Source organism: Solenopsis invicta, chromosome 3 (assembly GCF_016802725.1).
Source record: "Solenopsis invicta isolate M01_SB chromosome 3, UNIL_Sinv_3.0, whole genome shotgun sequence".
Lineage (NCBI taxonomy): Eukaryota > Metazoa > Arthropoda > Insecta > Hymenoptera > Formicidae > Solenopsis > Solenopsis invicta.
The window spans coordinates 8214573-8231201 of NC_052666.1; the positions used below are offsets into that span (position 1 = coordinate 8214573).

The following is a 16629-nucleotide window of genomic DNA, read 5'->3' on the forward strand; positions in this document are numbered from 1 at the left end:
CAGGGGGACTCGAACTATTTAGTTCGAACAACTCCCCCCAGGATCCCCATGCCAAAGGTCAAAAGAGTGGCAAACCCCCACTTACGTTGGGGGATTTCTTGCCCATCAAGGGCAAAAAGTGTACTCCCGGCACAAAACCGGGCCCGGCGTGCAGCAAGGGCAACAAGCCCGATAGCTGCAGTACCGGGACGGTTAACCTTACCGGGCCAGGGGCTGAAGCCGGATCTTCCGGCGCAAAGAGAGGCAACACCCCACTCTCGGCGGGCTCCGTGACCCCACTACCCTCGGACGATAACGCCGTCATGGACGTTGAGACCGAGGGAGCGGGACCGTGGGAGCACTCCAGAAAGAGATCGAGGCGTAGGACGACGAAAAATACTACTATTTTGTCGTCCTCCGACTCGGAGGAGGGTCCCCCCAAGAAGGGGCGTGGGAGACCCGCCAAGGACCCCTCGCATGAGGGGAAGTTCACGGCGGAGGCCCTGGCCCGGAAGGCCGAATTAGAGAGGGCTGCCAAGATCAGGCGGAACCATAGAATTATTATGGATCCCGCGATCAAGGCTACCTCGGAGCGCGCCACGAGGGCAATGAGGCCCTCGAGCGCGCCGAGGAGCTAGAGCGGCAGCCGACGGCAGCTGTGGCTGCCGTCATGACTGAGGGGCTCGGTATGCTGGCCAAGTCCGTGGAAAGGTCCCATAATTTACAGGGACCGATCCGTAAGGACTTTTGGCTGGCGTATACCGAGCTCACTGCGGGTCTCGCCACCATCCTCTCCAGACAGGAGGAGGGGGTGGAGGCTAGAGAGCGCAGGGAGAATAGCGCGGCCCTGGACAAGGTCAGAGCCCGCTGGGCCTCCGAAAAGGAGAAAATGGAGGCCGAGCTGGGCCGGCTGCGAATTAGGGTCGCGCTATTGGAAGAGAAGGCCTCCACTCGCGGGGGCGCCAATACCGACGCCGAGATCCAGACGGATCTGGACCTCGACTTAGAGGTGATCGACGCGCTGACGGGGGATGCCCCCGACCTACCGCGCCCGACCTTCTCGGACGCGACGTTGGGGGGGACCCCCGCTGGTGCGTCTAGTGATGCTGCCACCACCCGGCCAGAGAGGCCGGCGGTGGTCAGCATCCAAAAACTACGGGAGTCGTACTTCCGTCCGCCGCTCAGGGGGGTCAGTAAACAACTGAACCCCCTGTCCAAAGTGGCGGACAGAGTGGCGGCTCCTGCCTCCCGTCCCTCCTTCCCCGCCCTTCCCCCCCCACGCGCCCTCTGGACGAACTGGTGTGGACCAAGGCTGGGGGGGAGAGAGGGGGGAAGAAGGAGAAGAAGAGGGCGAAAGCCCTGACTGAGGACGGCCTTAGGGAGGCCCTTTCCAGAGTCCTCCCGGCCGTCCTCACCGAGATGGGGCTTCTCCCCGCCCTCAGGGTGGTGGAGAGGCCCAGGATACCACCGGCTGCGGGCAAGACTACCAAGCAGCCCGTGGCTGCCCCTCAGAAAAGGGCGGGCAACGCAGTCGTAGCGGCTGCGAAGCCCGCTCAGACACAGGAAGAGACCACCCCGTCCATATTGCAGTTATGGACGGAGGTGGCCTCAAAAAAGAAGAGGAAGGGGACCGCCAAAGCCGCCAATCTCGAGGCGGCTAAGACGGCCCCCACAAAGGGTAGGCCCCTAAGGGTCCTCCCGGCCCCCTCCTCAAGAAACCCCCCTCCCCAATACTCCTCGACGTCGTCGAGGAGGAAGAAGAAGAGGGTCGGGAAAGGGGGGGGACGGAGTATCCCCGGAAACGCTTCGGGGGAAAAAAATGATGCTGGGCCGGCAAGGGCCACCAAAATTAGGCCGCCGACCACGGCGGCTGTTACGGTGACCTGCGCCGACCCAGCAGCCTACGCGCAGGTCCTCAAGACTGCGAGGGAGAGAGTCAATCTCACCTCCCTCGGGATTGAGGACCTGCGCCCGAGACGAGCCGTAACGGGGGCCCTGATCCTAGAGGTCAAGGGCGCCGACAACGCCACTAAGGCCGACGCCCTGGCCGAAGGGATCAGGGAAGCCCTCGGTGATAGGGAAGATGTCAGGGTAGCTCGACCGTGCAAAACGGTCGAGCTACGCCTGAACGGCCTGGACGACTCGGTCACCCCGAACGAGGTGGCCGAGGCCTTAGGAGCCATAGGAGGATGCTCTCCCCACGACATCAAAGTGGGAGAGATCCGAACGGCTTCCAACGGGCTAGGCACTTGCTGGGTTCCCATCCCAGCAAAGGCCGGCAAGGCAGCTCTGGCCGCCTCCCGTGTCAGAGTGGGCTGGTCGAGCTGCCGAGTGGTGCTGCTTCCCCCCCGGGGGTTGCAGTGCCACAAGTGCCTGGCCCAAGGCCACGTCCAGGCCAAGTGCAGCAGCCGGGTCGATAGATCCGGCTGCTGCTACCGCTGCGGGGGCATTGGCCACTTGGCCAAGGCCTGTACGGCCAAGGCGGGCTGCCCCGTGTGCAAAGACGCGGGCAGGCCCGCCGAACACCGGATCGGCGCAAAGGGGTGCCTGGCTAACAAGCCTCAAAAAGCACCCCTGAGTGCCGGGGGCCAAAACGAGGCGGGGCCATTAATACCCCCGACCCCGACTCCGGCCCCCGCAGCGGTCGAGATGGAAGCTCCTCTCCCACAAAGGGAGAGGAGCGTAAGAAATTGCGAGGGTGCGGCGGTAGACCGCACTGACGAGATGGAGGTGGAGGAGCCTCAAGGGTGCCCTAACAATGCCCCTTAGGCTCCTCCAGGCCAACCTCAACCACGCCAGGGCTGCGCAAGACATCCTTGCGCAGTGCCTGGCGGAGGGGGGTGGCGGGCTGGCCATCGTCGCCGACCCCTACAGGATCCCCGAGAACAAAACCACATGGATTGGGGATCCCACGGGGAGGGTGGCGATGGCCAGCCATAACGTGCCGTGCGCTCCGCCGATGATCCCGATATCGGCTGGAGAGGGCTTCGTCATGGTCGAGTACGGGCCTATCGACGTCATGGGATGTTACTTCCCCCCTAGATTGAAGAGGGGGGAGTACGAGGCGGCCCTAGATGCCATGGGGAGCGAGATCATAGCTCGCTCTCCTAGGCCGGTCGTCGTGGGGGGAGACCTCAATGCCCACGCTGTGGCTTGGGGCTCCCCTCGCACAGACCTTAGGGGCCGCCTCGCTCTAGAATTTGCGGCGGGGCTCGGCCTGGTTCTCCTAAACAGGGGCCGGGTCAGCACCTACGTGGGGGCCGGGGGGGAGTCCATTGTTGATATAACGTGGGCTTCCCCCAACGCCCTTAATAGGGTTAAAGGATGGCAAGTGGAGACCGGCTCTTTAGGAGAACTGTCGGACCACAGACTTATCTCCATGGAGCTGGTCTCCCCCCCCGCGGAGGTGCGTGAGTTACGCCGCCGCAAACGTGATGGACGTCGATGGGTCTTGAAAAAACTCGACCCCGAAGCCCTCGAGGTCAGCCTCCTAGCATCCACTTGGCCAGACGAAGGAGGAGCTGACCTCGAGGCCGAGGAGGAGGCGGAGCGCTTATGCGAGGTGATGTCGCGAGCTTGCGACGCCTCCATGCCCCGCAGCAGACCGATGGCGCGCCGCGCCGCCTACTGGTGGTCCGCGAAGCTCGCAGAACTCAGGCGAGCTACCGTGGCCGCCAGGCGGGCGCACACGCGCGCCAAGCGGCGAGGCATGGAGGAGGAGCTGACAAACACCACGGCGGTCCTCAGGGATGCCAGAAAGGCCCTGAGGACTGCCATAGCCCGGGCGAAGGCCGTGACCTGGGAGGATATGCTCTCCGAGCTGGATCGCGACCCATGGGGCAGGCCTTACCGAATAGTGCTGAAAAGGCTCCGCCCATGGGCGCCTCCAGTCTCGGAGACGCTGGACCCCCAGTTCCTCGGTAGGGTGGTGAACACATTGTTCCCCACCCGGGGGAGGGACATCCCTGACAAGTCCGGCCCTCCCCCAGGATGGTCCGAGGAACTGGAGGTGTCCAGGCACGAAATAGTCGCGGCCTTTGCCCGCATTCAGGGTAGGAAGGCGAAGGCGCCCGGGCCGGACGGCATTTATGCCAAGGTCTGGGCCCGGGCGTCACCGTACGCCGGGGAGGCGCTTCGTGCTACATACACGAAGTGCCTCCGTGAAGGAACTTTCCCCAGGAGGTGGAAGAGGGCCCGGCTTGTCCTCCTTAGAAAGGAGGGCAAACCCGCGGAGAGTCCCTCCGCGTACAGGCCCCTCTGTATGCTGAATGATGCGGGCAAGATCTTTGAGCGTATCATTGCCAATCGCATCATCCAGCATATGGCCCGGAACGGTCCCGAACTGTCCCCCGAGCAATATGGGTTCCGAGCATGGTGGAAGGGATAGCATGGTGTGCTCAATTTGCAGCCTTCTTTCTCTAAAATCTGCGCTCTCTGTCGTTTTCTGCCTCTTATTCCAGAGGGCTGCCAACTGTGAAAAGTTGAAGTATTTCACTTTCTAAAGTCTGTACACCTGATATAACTGTCTTTTTCGGACGTTTTCTATTTTCACTCTGTCTCTTTTTGTAGATAGTTACCGCTGTAAATAAATGTTATTAAATACAACACGACACGAAAGACTAACTGCGCTCATTGTAAAAAATTAATAAAAATTAAACAGTTTTTGTAAAATATAAAGATTAATAGTATTTAATAATAAAATAATATTTGAAATAACACTACAAATATAAATATCCTAATAAATTTTACGGTAATTTTAATAATAAAAAATAAAGTTCTTAAAAAGTTTAAAAACAACCATTGATATACAAGAATTTTTTCTAAAACAAGAAATAAATAGAATTATTAAGTCCACAAATCGTTACAGAATATTAATTTTTTGTAAATAAGAAATTATTGAAAATTGAAGATATTTTTTCATTAAGAATGAAAAGAAAAAAATAGTTAAATAAAATAAAAAGATAGTTAAATAAAATAAAATAAAATAATATTCATTGATATTATGCTTGAGCCACATGTTGCTGTTTTCGAATGAACTGACTAAGACAATCTCTACCGACAAAATGTGTAGAAATAAGTCATTATTTTTTATGCAGGTTTTATGATAAATATAATAATTTATTATTTTATACATTTCAAAGTTAAAAAGCTAAGAGCTAAAAGTTTTATTTGATTTTTTCATTTTTTTCTTGATTTTGATGGCGTTCGACACATTGCATATGTTTCCTCCAGCCTTCGATTACTGTAATAATAAAACAAAACATTATTGTTTATTGTATATACCAAGAATTTCGTGGCACATTAAGATAGCAAAATACTATCATCAGTAATCGTTCAATGTTGTTCTTACCTTCTAAATCGACCTTGGTGATTCTACATCTATCATACATTCCTGTATATTCGATGGATCATCAGGGCTGACGAGTAACTCGGAAGACTGCATGTACATTTTCGTGGATGACGGGAAGCGGAAAATCTTCGGCTATGACTTTGAAGTCCATATTACTTTCATTGTCACTAAAATAGAAAACATAAATGTTACTTTGATAACGTTATGCAAAAAAAGGAATGTATTTTTCAGTAATTAATACATCAATTATTATTTATTCATGTTTACCTATTTTCCGTTTTTGGTAACAATAATGTTGGAACTGCATTCGGCAAAAGCGACCGTCTTCAAATATCCATAGGAGGTCAAATCTTCTTACTTCTCACAAACAAATCTTCTGTGAAGTGTGCTAAGCATATATTTGCTAAAAATTCAAATGACAGAATAATAGTTAAGTTAACTAACAATTAATAAGTTAACAATTGTCCTAGTTTACATCAAGCACTTGATGTGTGCTATGTAACTTCCTATTAAATTATTTTAATTTCGACAATACGTATAAATGTATACATGATATGTACATTTAATTATCTTGAAACATATTGCATCAGTTTAATGTACTATTCTTTAAAATTATTGCAAAAGTTAAGATAATTAAATAGAAAGTTGGTTAGTATGTATATCAAGTAATTGGTGTTAGGTTGGGTTGCTCTATTAAGATACGAATATTTACAATATTTTCTATTGGAACAGTATTGGAATGTTGTGTGTGTGCCTGTGTGTGTAATACAAATTGTAATGGAAATAATGTCATTACAAAAATTTGACTAATAGTATTTAATAAGACTTACCATTCTTAATATTTTTCGGCATAAAACTCTCTCCGATTCTCTGAATTCAGCCTTCACGCATTACTGCATTTTCCGGAAATCGGAAAAAGCTTACTTGCGCCGGCAAGCACGTTTCGTTGCAATTTTTACACGATTTCACTATACAACGTACCATTTTCACTTTATTTTACAATAAAGTTTAAAAAATAACCTAAAAATACGTGTTGTTACTATGGACGCTATGAAGCAAAGGCGCTGAAATTGGAGCAATGACGCTGGCGGCGCTGGTATGACAGAAAAAGACGCAATGCACGCATTCGTACGTGTGACAAAAATGCGACCATCTAGGTTCAGCAACTTTCCGACATTAAATATTTCATTTTTTCACAGTTGGCAGCCTTCAGGAATAAGAGACACTTTGCCGTGAAAAGGGGCGTGGTTTAGCCAAATTGAGCACACCATGTTATACTTCCACCATGGTTCCGAGAGGCACGGTCGACCATCGACGCTATACGTCAGGTCCGATCCCTCTCGGAATCCATAACGGGGGACGGGATGGTGGCGTTGGCGATATCCCTGGATATCGCCAACGCATTTAATAGTCTACCATGGGGCGAGGTAGTGGCGGCGCTGTGCGAACACTTTCGCCTGCCGCCCTACCTCGCCGCCATCGTTCGGGACTATTTCCGGGACAGGTGCTGAAGTTCCGCGATAAATCCGGACTCCAGCAGCGGAAGGACCTGTCGTGTGGCGTTCCGCAGGGGTCCGTGTTGGGCCCCCTGCTGTGGAACGCCACATACGACAAAGTGCTCCGCGCGGCTCTCCCCCCCCGGCTGTCATGTCGTCGGCTATGCCGACGACACGTTCATAGTGGCTGGGGGGACCTCTTGGGGAAGAGCGGTTGCCACGGGCATCTGGGCTGTGGCCTGTGTCGTTGGTGCCATTAAAGGCCTGGGCCTGAGGGTGGCCCCGGAGAAGTCGGAAGCCATCTTCTTTCACGATGGCTCCTCCGGGGTACCGCCCCAGGCCTTCGTCCTGGTGGACAACACCCGCGTTCAGGTGGGTGCAACCCTTAAGTACCTAGGGTTGCACCTGGACGGTCGCTGGGCCTTTACTAGTCACTTTGACAAGCTGGCCCAGCGGTTGGGCAAGAGGGTTGACGCCCTAAACGGGTTAATGCCCAACCTCCGGGGTCCGAAGGTGGGTGCTAGACGCGCGTACGCCCTCGCGGTCATGTCCGGGGTTCTGTATGGAGCCCCGGTATGGTTCCGCGAGGCGCTGGCCAGCCGCCGCATCAAGAAGGTTCTGCACGATGTGCAGCGGCGGCTGGCGCGTAGGATAACGCGCGCGTTTAACACCGCTCCCAACGCGGCAATTATGGCCCTGGCGGGGCTCCCCCCGGCGGAGTACACGGCCGACGCCCAGGCATGGAGTTATGCCAGGGCGAAGGCCGTTTGCCTCAAGGGGGGAGTGGTAACCCCCAGAGTCGCCGCGTTGCTGAGCGAAAGGGCCCGTCGGCGGGTGATGAGAGCGTGGAAAAGAAATCTCATCGAAAACCCGCCGGCAGCCGGATCTCGGATCCTGGAGGCCGTCCTACCGCACCTGGACGAATGGGTGGGCCGCCCGTTTGGCGGCCTGTCCTACAGGACGACACAGGTGCTCACCGGGCATGGTTGCTTCGGTGAGTACCTGTGCAGGATTAAGAAGGAACCAACGACACGATGCCATCACTGTGGTGCCGCCCGGAACTCCGCGCAGCACACGCTGGTAGACTGCCCAGCGTGGGAAGAGCTGCGCGGAGTCCTGAGGTCGGAAATAGGTAATGACCTCTCCCTGCCGGCCATCATTAGCCAAATGGTTGGCAGGGAGAGTGCCTGGAAAGCGGTCTCCTCCTTCTGCGAACAAGTAATGCTGCAGAAGGAGGAGGCCGAGAAGGTGAGAGAGAGGCGGCCGGGGGGACGAATGCCCCCCGGCAACGCAAATAGTGGCAGGGACGGCAGGACGAGGACCATGACCCAACTTGGCTCCCGCCCCGGCCGCCCAGACGAAGAAGAACTGCCCCCCGTCCTCCGGGCTCTAGTGGCCCTGCTGTACGGAGGCGGAGGGGCAGAAGAGCCGTGGCGGTTGCCTCCTCCCTCCCCACTATCGCGGAGGAGAGGGAGGATGAAAACCGCTGCAGCAATGCAGAGAGGGGGCAACCCTCCTCTCCAGTGGCTGTCGGCCCCGCTTTCGGGACGCGCAGCCGCGGGAGGAGGGTTCCCCGCAACAGTGAGCCCGGCGAGGCAGACCCGACCTGACGGTCCGGGGGGAGCGATTAATGCGCGACACAATGCGCCACCGCTCCCCCCCAGTGCATCGCCGGGGTGGTGGAAGAGGGAATAACCCCCTCTCCACCACGTAGTAGAAGGTGCCCGCGCCTCCTCAAGAGGCGCGATGGGGCCCGGGAAATTCGGCGGGGGCCGGATCCCCGGGCTTTGCCCCCGCAACACCATGGGGAAGAGGCGGGGGAGGGCTGGTGTCCCTCTTCCCCGACCTGAGGCCGGCTTGGCCTCACGGCCTTGCCAGAAGACCCTCAACAGGGTACTCCCGGCGTGCTGAGTCGGCCTCGGCCGACTTGGTCCGGGGGGCTCCGGAAGTATGCTGCACGCGTTCCCGGAGCCCCCCAGTCAAGGACCAAAGTTGGACACCCGGAGGGGTTTTCGTGGGTATGCCCCCACCGTCACGTTGACGGCGGGGGAGAGCCCCACATAACCGCCAGGCTTCCCCCGGGGCCTGGGGTATGCAGTAACGCATTTCCCATCCGTGAACAAAAAAAAAAAAGGGTCAACAGGACCTATTCTAAGTATATTTTTGTTTTCCCGTAGGGGTCTGGAGTCGTTTCGGGGCCTCCCGAGGCTCTGCAACGACTCCAGATACAGGAATTGGCGTTCCTGCGGTTCCCGAGCTCGCTAGGGTGTCTGCGGTCTCTCGTAGGCCGTAGATTTAGGGATCTCAGCGACCCTGGCGCCCGAGCTGGTATACCGTAATCCGTCACGTGCTGAAATTACGTGCGGGACGGACCGGTGGCCTGGGTCTCACCGCCCGGGCTGCGAAGAGTAAACCTCTATAAAAAATCCAAGGGTGGCGTCCGTGGCGCGGGGTGTCGTTCCGTGTAACAGCGGGGCGGTGCTTTGTGTCTCGGACGCCAACGATTTCAGTTGGTCGGCAGTTATGCTGCCGGGGTGGGGGTGCCGGTCCGGGGTGGTCCTGGGCGGGTGCTTGCGCCCGTCTGTGGCCTCGCCGGGCCGTTTCCCCCGCCTTGGTGGATCCGTCTGCCCATGGCGCCTCGGGCCGATGGTCCCCGGACATCGGCCTGAGTAGGCTCCGGGGCGAGGGTGGGGTTCCCCTCGTTAAATAAGACCCCTCTATGGAACAATACATGGGCAGACGAAAAAAGAAGTTACCGCCCAGGGGTGAACGGACACCCCAGGGCCGGCACGGGGGGGCTATTGTCCCGGGTCTCCCCCTGTCGTCATCGAACGACGGGCGGTCGAGCGGAGTGCCCGCAGGCTCCGCCGACCACAGGGCGACTGTGGGTGTAGGGGAGGATGATCCTCGCGATTCCTCTTCGGGGTCGTACTATGACTATCTCCGGAGGTTCTACTGGAGATTGTTTGGCGACGACTTCGAGGAGCCGGAATCGCTAGGAATCTTCAGCACATGGCAGAGATGGATGCTGCGTGGAGGCAATCCGCCGGCATGGAGCCATGGTGCTCTGAGGAGGAGCTCGACTGGTCGGGGGTGTCCGACACAGACGACGAGGAGGACGACTCCACGAGGGAGCACAGGCGCAGGGCCAAGAAGGAGATGGCCCGGCGTCAGTTGAGGTTGGTGGTACCCCGCGCACCGGTTGCGGGGGAGGGAGAGAATCCGCTGCCTGGTGGGCGGCCCGGGGTGGAGCCGGCTGATAAGGCCGAGGCCCCCGTGCCTCCCGCTGGGGAGACGTCGGCCCTGTCACCCGATCGAAGCCGCGAGGCGGAAGTCGGTGGACGGGGCCCGGTTTGCGGGGCGCGGCGGGCGCGCTCCCTGTCTCCGGGCCGGCTGCTCGGCGGACGCCGCGAGGCGGATGCCGGTCAGTCGGGCGGGGGCGGGGGCGACGTCGGTCGCGCTCGCGCTCGCCGATCCGCATCCGCGGGGGTGGCCGGGGGAGCGAGGGTGAGCCTAGCTCACCCGATGAGTCTCTGCCGGGCACCACCGTGAATGTGGATCGGCCAGAGGGGGAGGAGGTTGTACAAACCTCCAGGGGCGCGGTGGAGGCGGTCTCCCCTCCCGCGCCTGAGTCACCGGAGGAGGTTGTGGTCACCCCGGATATTCCGGGAGTGCCCGCCGAATCCGGGACTCAGCGTGCAAGGAAGCGGGCACGTGGCCGTCCCCGGCTCGATGGGAGCGGGCCTTTCAGGTCTCCGTCTCCCCTCTCGGACGGGGCGGACATTGAGGACCGCCTCCACGGAGTGCCCATGGAGGGTTTCAGAGCACGGCGGCTTAGAGCCAATGTGCTACGAGACTCTTCGGAGGACGAAGATATGTCGGGGGGACCTGATTCGCGGCCTAGGCAGCGAATAAGGATACCCCCGACATTATTTACACCGGAACAGCGCCGAGAGCTGAACCGGGAAATAGGTGTGATCTCCCGTAGCACCACAACCGACTTGGCCGGCTTGGCCGACGGTTGGCTACGGAAGGTAGAAACTGCCCGGGCAAAGTGCACCAATCTCGGAATGCACGGAGCCTTGTCCGGGCGGATGAAAAAGTTTACTCACCTCGCCCGGGAGGCGTTGATGATCCTGGCCTATCGGGCCATGGGCCGCCTCGGGCGAGATGAGGCTGGACACGAGGACGCGTCGGCCGCGGCGCGCGAGGAGGAAATAAGAACCCTCCGCGCCGAGGTCGACGACTTACGGGGCCAGCTCGGGGTCGCGAGGAGAGCACTCGTGCTCGAATCGGGGTCCTCGGGTGCGTCCCGGGACAGGGGGGGGGGCTTCCTCCCGTCCCTCACCGGCCCCGGCGGTTGCTCCGGTCACCGACCCGTCCCCTTTCGAGGAGACGGTGCTCGAGATGCTGGAGCGGCTGTCGGGGACGGTGGGGGAGATTGAGAGACGCCTGGTGCGGGTTGAGGTGGGGGTCGAGTCGGCGCCCGCTTTGGCCGGCACCGGAGCGAGACGCGCTAGAGGGTGGCCGTCGGGGGGATAGGGCCCCGCGGGAGGAGCCCCTTCCCCGAGCCACCCAGCGGCCCCGCGGACTCGCCCGCTCGAGCTCCGTCCACGGACGGACCGAGTTGGGCGACCGTGGTGGGCCGCAAGGAGAAGAGGAGGGCTAAGGCGGGGGGGCGCCGACGAAGAAGTCGGCTCCCGCCCCCGCGCCCTCGAAGATCGGCCGTGGGCGCTCCCTTCCGCGGCCGGGCGTTGCCGGTGCGGGTGCCTCGGCGGGGGGTGCGACATCGCCGCCCCTCCTTCGACGGGATCGCGACCCGGTAAAAAGAAGAAAAAGAAGGGGCCGAATGGGGGTAAGCCTGGGGGGGGACGTCCCGTGCGGCGTCCGCTGCCCCGGGTGCGGTGGGGAGGCGGATCCCGCGCTCTTCCGTGGTGGCAATCACGGTGGAGCCGGGGTGTGCCTCCTACACCGAGATTATTAAGAAGTCCAGGGCGGCGATAAATCTGGGGGATATCCTCCCTCAGCCCGCCCTGGGCCTTAAATTCAGGGTGTCACAAGCCGGGGGTGTCCTTTTGGAGATCCCCGGCATCGAGAGTCGGCCGGCGGCGGAGCGCCTCGCGGCCGAAATGAGACGGGTGGCTGGGGGCCCGGGGATCCGGATAACCTGCCCTATGCGTAGGGTGGGGGTCCGGGTGTCCGGGTTCCTGGACTCCACCGAGCCGGAGGAGGTGGCGGTGGTGCTGGTATGCGCTGGAGCATGCAGCGCCACCGACATTGTAGTCGGTCGAGTTACTCGCGGCCGCCGGGGCATGGGCTCTGTAATTGCGCAGTGCCCGGTCGCGGCGGCGGCGAGGCTCGCCAAGGTGGGTAAAGTGGCCCTGGGCTGGGCGGCTGCGCGCGTGGAGGCGCTTAAGGCGCCTCCACAGCGCTGCTATCGCTGCCTGGCACAGGGCCACATGCAGCACCGGTGCCCCGGTTACTTTGACCGGTCCCGGTGCTGCTTCAACTGCGGCGGGGAGGGTCACACTCGGGCTCAGTGCGCGAATCCGCCGTTCTGTCCCGAGTGTGCCTCCCGCAACAGGGCAGCCGGCCACCGACCGGGTGGCGCGGGCTGCCCCAAAATACCCCCCATGCCTCGGAGGGCTGGGGGGCCTCCTCCCTCCACCCCGGATCCGGGGAGAGAGGAGGATATGGAAATGGAGCGGCCTCCGTCGCCGCCGGACGCTGACGCTGCCCGCGGCGCTCAGGCCGTTGGGGGCGACGGTCCGGCGGCGGCCGAGGCCGCCAAGGGGGGTGCGTCTCCCGCGGGCGGGGTCCCAGTTGACGGGCCCCCGGCTGCGGTGGATGCTCGGCTGCCGGGGTCCACCTCGGACACTTCGGAGTCCGGGGAGGAGCCCCCGCCGCCAAAGACGCGCGCGGTCGAGGAGACCGACGCGTGTGACGCCGCCAGCGTGGTGAGCCACGCTTCTGGGTATAACCTCCCCGTGGCCCGGGTGGTTCTGTCCCCCCTCCCTCCCCAACTCCCGCAGAGGGAGCGGAGGGGGAGTAAGGCCACGAGGGAGACGAGGCCCAAGGGAGGCGCGCCCAGTGCGCCCTCCCCGGGGCCGCCCGTCCTCGGCAAGGGGAAGCGGCGATAGTGCCGCTCCTCGGGTGCCCGCCCCTAGCTGCCCCTAGCGCTCGGGGGATGCGACGGGACGGGGCCCAGGCAGATGGGGCCCTGCGCCGGGCGAGATGTCTCTCCTCTGGCGCCCGGCCCGGCCACGCGAGCGCCGTGGACGGGAGGAGGCGGGCGGCGGCGACCGCTCGTCCCTGGGCGTGGGGCTCGCACCGGCGATATGTCGGGAGCGACCCCATGGCCCTAAATGGGCGCGGGGGTGCGTGATGCCTCGCTCCGCACCCCCGGGGTCGGGCTAGGCCCTACTGGCTGACGTATCTCGGCTGGGCCAGCAAAGCCCGACTCCCAACCCGACGAACTGGCGCATCGGGGAGCTTCATGCTCCGATCCCCAGTGGAGGGATGTTGGAGAGTGCTATAGCAATCCCGGTTCCTCCACGCAACGGGGCGAGATGGGCTCGGTGGGTTTTTAGTGGGTAGGCGGGCCGGGCCTCGCCAACTTTCTGCCGCGCAAGCGGTCTGTGCCGGCGAGGGGTACCGCGTCCCGAGTCCCACACTCCCGTGGTCTAGCCAACCCGGGGTACTATGAGTATTTTCCCCCCGTTAAAAAAAAAAAAAAAAGTATATTTTTGTTTTGTTATTACAAAATCCGGATTACAATAATCAAATCCACAAAGTAATGGAAACCACATACAAAAAAGTCAGTAATATTAATTTAAAATCAACTAACAATTTGAATTCAATTCTCTTATTTATTTTATTTAAATACATATATATTAAAATCATTAACTAGTTTATACTATTATGCAAACGCCATAAATGATAAAATTAGAGGAATAATCCACAAATCAAACTTGTGGCTATACTACGCTCTTATGGCGGAATAATACATGGCAGCAGAGAAAATAGAGGCCAGAGGAAAGAAGCCCAAGCGACGCCATGTTACAGTGAGTCGGCAACAGATCGAGATCAAGAGTAGACATATACGAGCGGGCATACGTCGGATGATGTAAGATTGCATCATCTCGCGCGCGACGTGAATAACGAGATTATTCGTGAAAGCGTTGTGTACAGTCGATAGGGACATAGTGTATTTTTATTGTATAATAGTACGTGCGTGCAATAAACTTAGTATTTATGTAAATTGACATAAATTATTCGCGCGCCCGACATTAAATTCCCAACCCTATGTCCCTCTGTTTTCGCCTCTCTTGCTTTTTTCACCTACTTTTCATTCTTTTCTTTTTGCTTCTCTTCATACCTTTTATTGTACTCCCTTTTAACTTTCTTATACCTTTCCCCCCACCTCCCATCTTCTTCCATTTTCTCAATTCTCTCCTCAGCCTTCTCTTTCCCTCTCTACACTCCTCATCCTACTACCCACTACTTCCCCTCAGTCCCTCCCTTCCCTGCCCTTCCTTCATGACCTCTAGTACATTCTCCCTCACTTCTTTCCATCCCACTTTCCCATCCTCCTCTCTCTCCTCTCACTTCCTTTCTAACGTTTCTCTAAAAACTTTCTTCCCTTCCGGCGACCACACCCACTTCGCCCCTCCTCCTCGCTTCTTTCTCCCTACCCTATCCTTCCCTCCTATGATCCATATCATCACCGGAATGTGATCCGAGCATTTCTTCCACTCTTATCTTACTAAACTTATCTCAAATTTCTTTATCCCCAATCACGTAATATAGCACTGACTCCCTCCTTCCCTCATCGTATGTCCACTCCCCCTCCTCAACCCCTTTTCCACTCATATTAAAGATCCACCATTTTGCTTCCTCCAACGCCTCCAATAAACATCTGCCCTACCCGTTTACTTTCTTATCCCTCAACCTCCTACCTCCCTCATTTTCTCTTTCCTTCCCCCCCCCCACTTATCGGCCTCCTTTCTCCCCTGTCCTCGCATTAAAATCCCCCCCCCCCACTATTGTTCTAATCCCCGATCCTTTATCCTCTACCCACTCCCTAATCCCTTTCCATTTTTCTCTCATATCTCCATTTACATACACCCCAATAATTCTCTACCTTTCCTCTCCAATTTTAATCATCTTTTTTATTATCCCCTCTACCTCCCTTTTCTCCTCTTTTTCTACTATTTCTATTTCATTTCTCACACCTATTCCTCCTATCGCTCTCCTTTTCCTTCTTCCGTCTTGCCATCTGCACCTCCCTTTCGTCATCTTTCCCTTATTTTCTTCCACCCCCTTTTCTCCACCCACGTCTCCGACATCATTACCACGTCCCAGTCCTTTATCCCACTCCAAAAATTTCTATCTTTATTTTCTAGCCCTGTCACGTTCCAGAAAGTTCTCTTCACTTCTTTACTTTTTCCCTTGCCCCTCTGCACATTCTTTCCTCTTGTAATTTCTTTCCTCACCCTCTCCTCCTTTTCCCCCATTTTCCCCCTCTAACTCTTTCTCACCCCTTCCCCCGACTTCCTTTCCGTTTCCCCTTTTGCCCCCATTTTCTTCCCCCTCTAACCTTTAGTTCTCCCTCCTCTTCATCCCAAAACCATTATATCCCGTTAACACCTTGTTTTCTCCAACCCACACTTTTGCCTCTTTTCTTTTCTCCTCCTTTGCCATCTCTCTAATCCTCCACCTCACCTGCCTTTCCCTCCACGTTAAATAATTGTCTATCCATACCCTATCCCTCCTCAGCCTGCCCTTCCTTCTCATTACCTCCCTTTCCTCTCCTTCTGTCCTGAGACTCACTACTGCAAACCCTCCCTGCTCCTCTTATCCTGTTCTCACCTCCGCTCCTACTCGCTTTAATATCTCCTCCACTTTACTTTTCACATCTTTTCCTTCTGTTTTGTATCCCTTAATCACTACCTTCCTTCTTCTTTCCATCTTTTTCCTCCCCTCCCATCTCTCCTCCATCTTCCTTATTCTCTCTTCCAACCCCCTATCTTCTCTTTCTGCTCCACCTCTTCCTCCCTCAGTCTTCTTCAATTCGTTTACCCTTTGTTGTAGCTCCCTTAATCTCTCTCCTTCCTCCTCTATCCTCATTCCTTCCTCCCATTTCTTTTCTAATTCTTTTACTTTTTTCTCCATCTTCTCCTCTCTCCTTTTCAGTCTCTTCAACTCCGCTTCATTTTTTCTTCCATCCGCCCCTCCGACCTCTCCTCCATTCTCTCCTATCTTCCCATCATCTTCTCCATCCAACTCTTCATTACTCCCATCATCTAGATCTCCCCCCCCTCCCGCTACCTGCGTCGGCAATCTCGCCGTCTTTTTGCTCCTCTGAAAAACTTTCCTCGCGTCCGCCTTCTCTCTCTTCTTCACACTCTTCTCCCTCCTCTGTCACTCTTTTTCTCTTCTACATTTCCAATACCCCAGACGTACTTCCACTGCGCACCTTACCTCCACTCTTCAGCCCTATCACCTTTCCCTTCAATAAATCTTCTCTTATCTCGCTCTCCATCCTTTTTTTCTGTTCTTCTTTTCGTTTTCGCGATTGTCTTACCGCTTTCCGCTCTCTCCTTTCTCTAGTCGTTTTTCTCTCTGCTGCCTACTCCCTGACCGCGCGCGTGCGCTTGGCCGTTCTCGCCGCACTGCTTGTCGACTCTTTCGCCTATTCCGTCTCTATGCTCGACGTTAGCGCTCGCGCACTTTCTTCTCCCTTCCTCGCCCTCTACTTGTCTTCTTTTCTTACCACATTTCCTAACCTTCTTTGCGCTGCTC

General features: G+C 56.9%; 3 protein-coding genes and 1 long non-coding RNA gene across 5 annotated transcripts; 2 read left to right on the forward strand and 2 right to left on the reverse strand.

The window, feature by feature from the left end:
* The first annotated feature begins 649 nt into the window (after positions 1-649).
* Positions 650-2748, forward strand: LOC120357344. The gene is made up of 3 exons (XM_039447514.1): positions 650-1168; positions 1291-2070; positions 2446-2748. The coding sequence occupies exons 1-3, from the start codon at positions 650-652 to the stop codon at positions 2746-2748; spliced, it is 1602 nt and encodes a 533-aa protein (XP_039303448.1).
* A 2411-nt stretch (positions 2749-5159) lies between these two features.
* Positions 5160-6240, reverse strand: LOC120357195. 2 transcript variants are annotated; one of them, XR_005574377.1, is made up of 4 exons: positions 6160-6240; positions 5597-5732; positions 5330-5496; positions 5160-5221 (listed from the first exon to the last, which is right to left on the reverse strand). It is a non-coding gene; the product is annotated as an uncharacterized LOC120357195 (long non-coding RNA). The 2 variants fall into 2 exon arrangements; XR_005574376.1 differs by lacking the exon at positions 6160-6240 and having other exon boundaries at positions 5597-5819.
* A 1422-nt stretch (positions 6241-7662) lies between these two features.
* Positions 7663-8520, forward strand: LOC120357345. Its single transcript, XM_039447515.1, has one exon. It carries the CDS (start codon positions 7663-7665, stop codon positions 8518-8520), a length of 858 nt encoding a protein of 285 aa, XP_039303449.1.
* Positions 8521-15681: 7161 nt separating this feature from the next.
* LOC105205613 (stress response protein NST1-like) lies at positions 15682-16369 on the reverse strand. The gene is made up of 2 exons (XM_026141574.2): positions 16280-16369; positions 15682-16155 (listed from the first exon to the last, which is right to left on the reverse strand). The coding sequence occupies exons 1-2, from the start codon at positions 16367-16369 to the stop codon at positions 15682-15684; spliced, it is 564 nt and encodes a 187-aa protein (XP_025997359.2).
* Between the last annotated feature and the right edge of the window lie 260 nt (positions 16370-16629).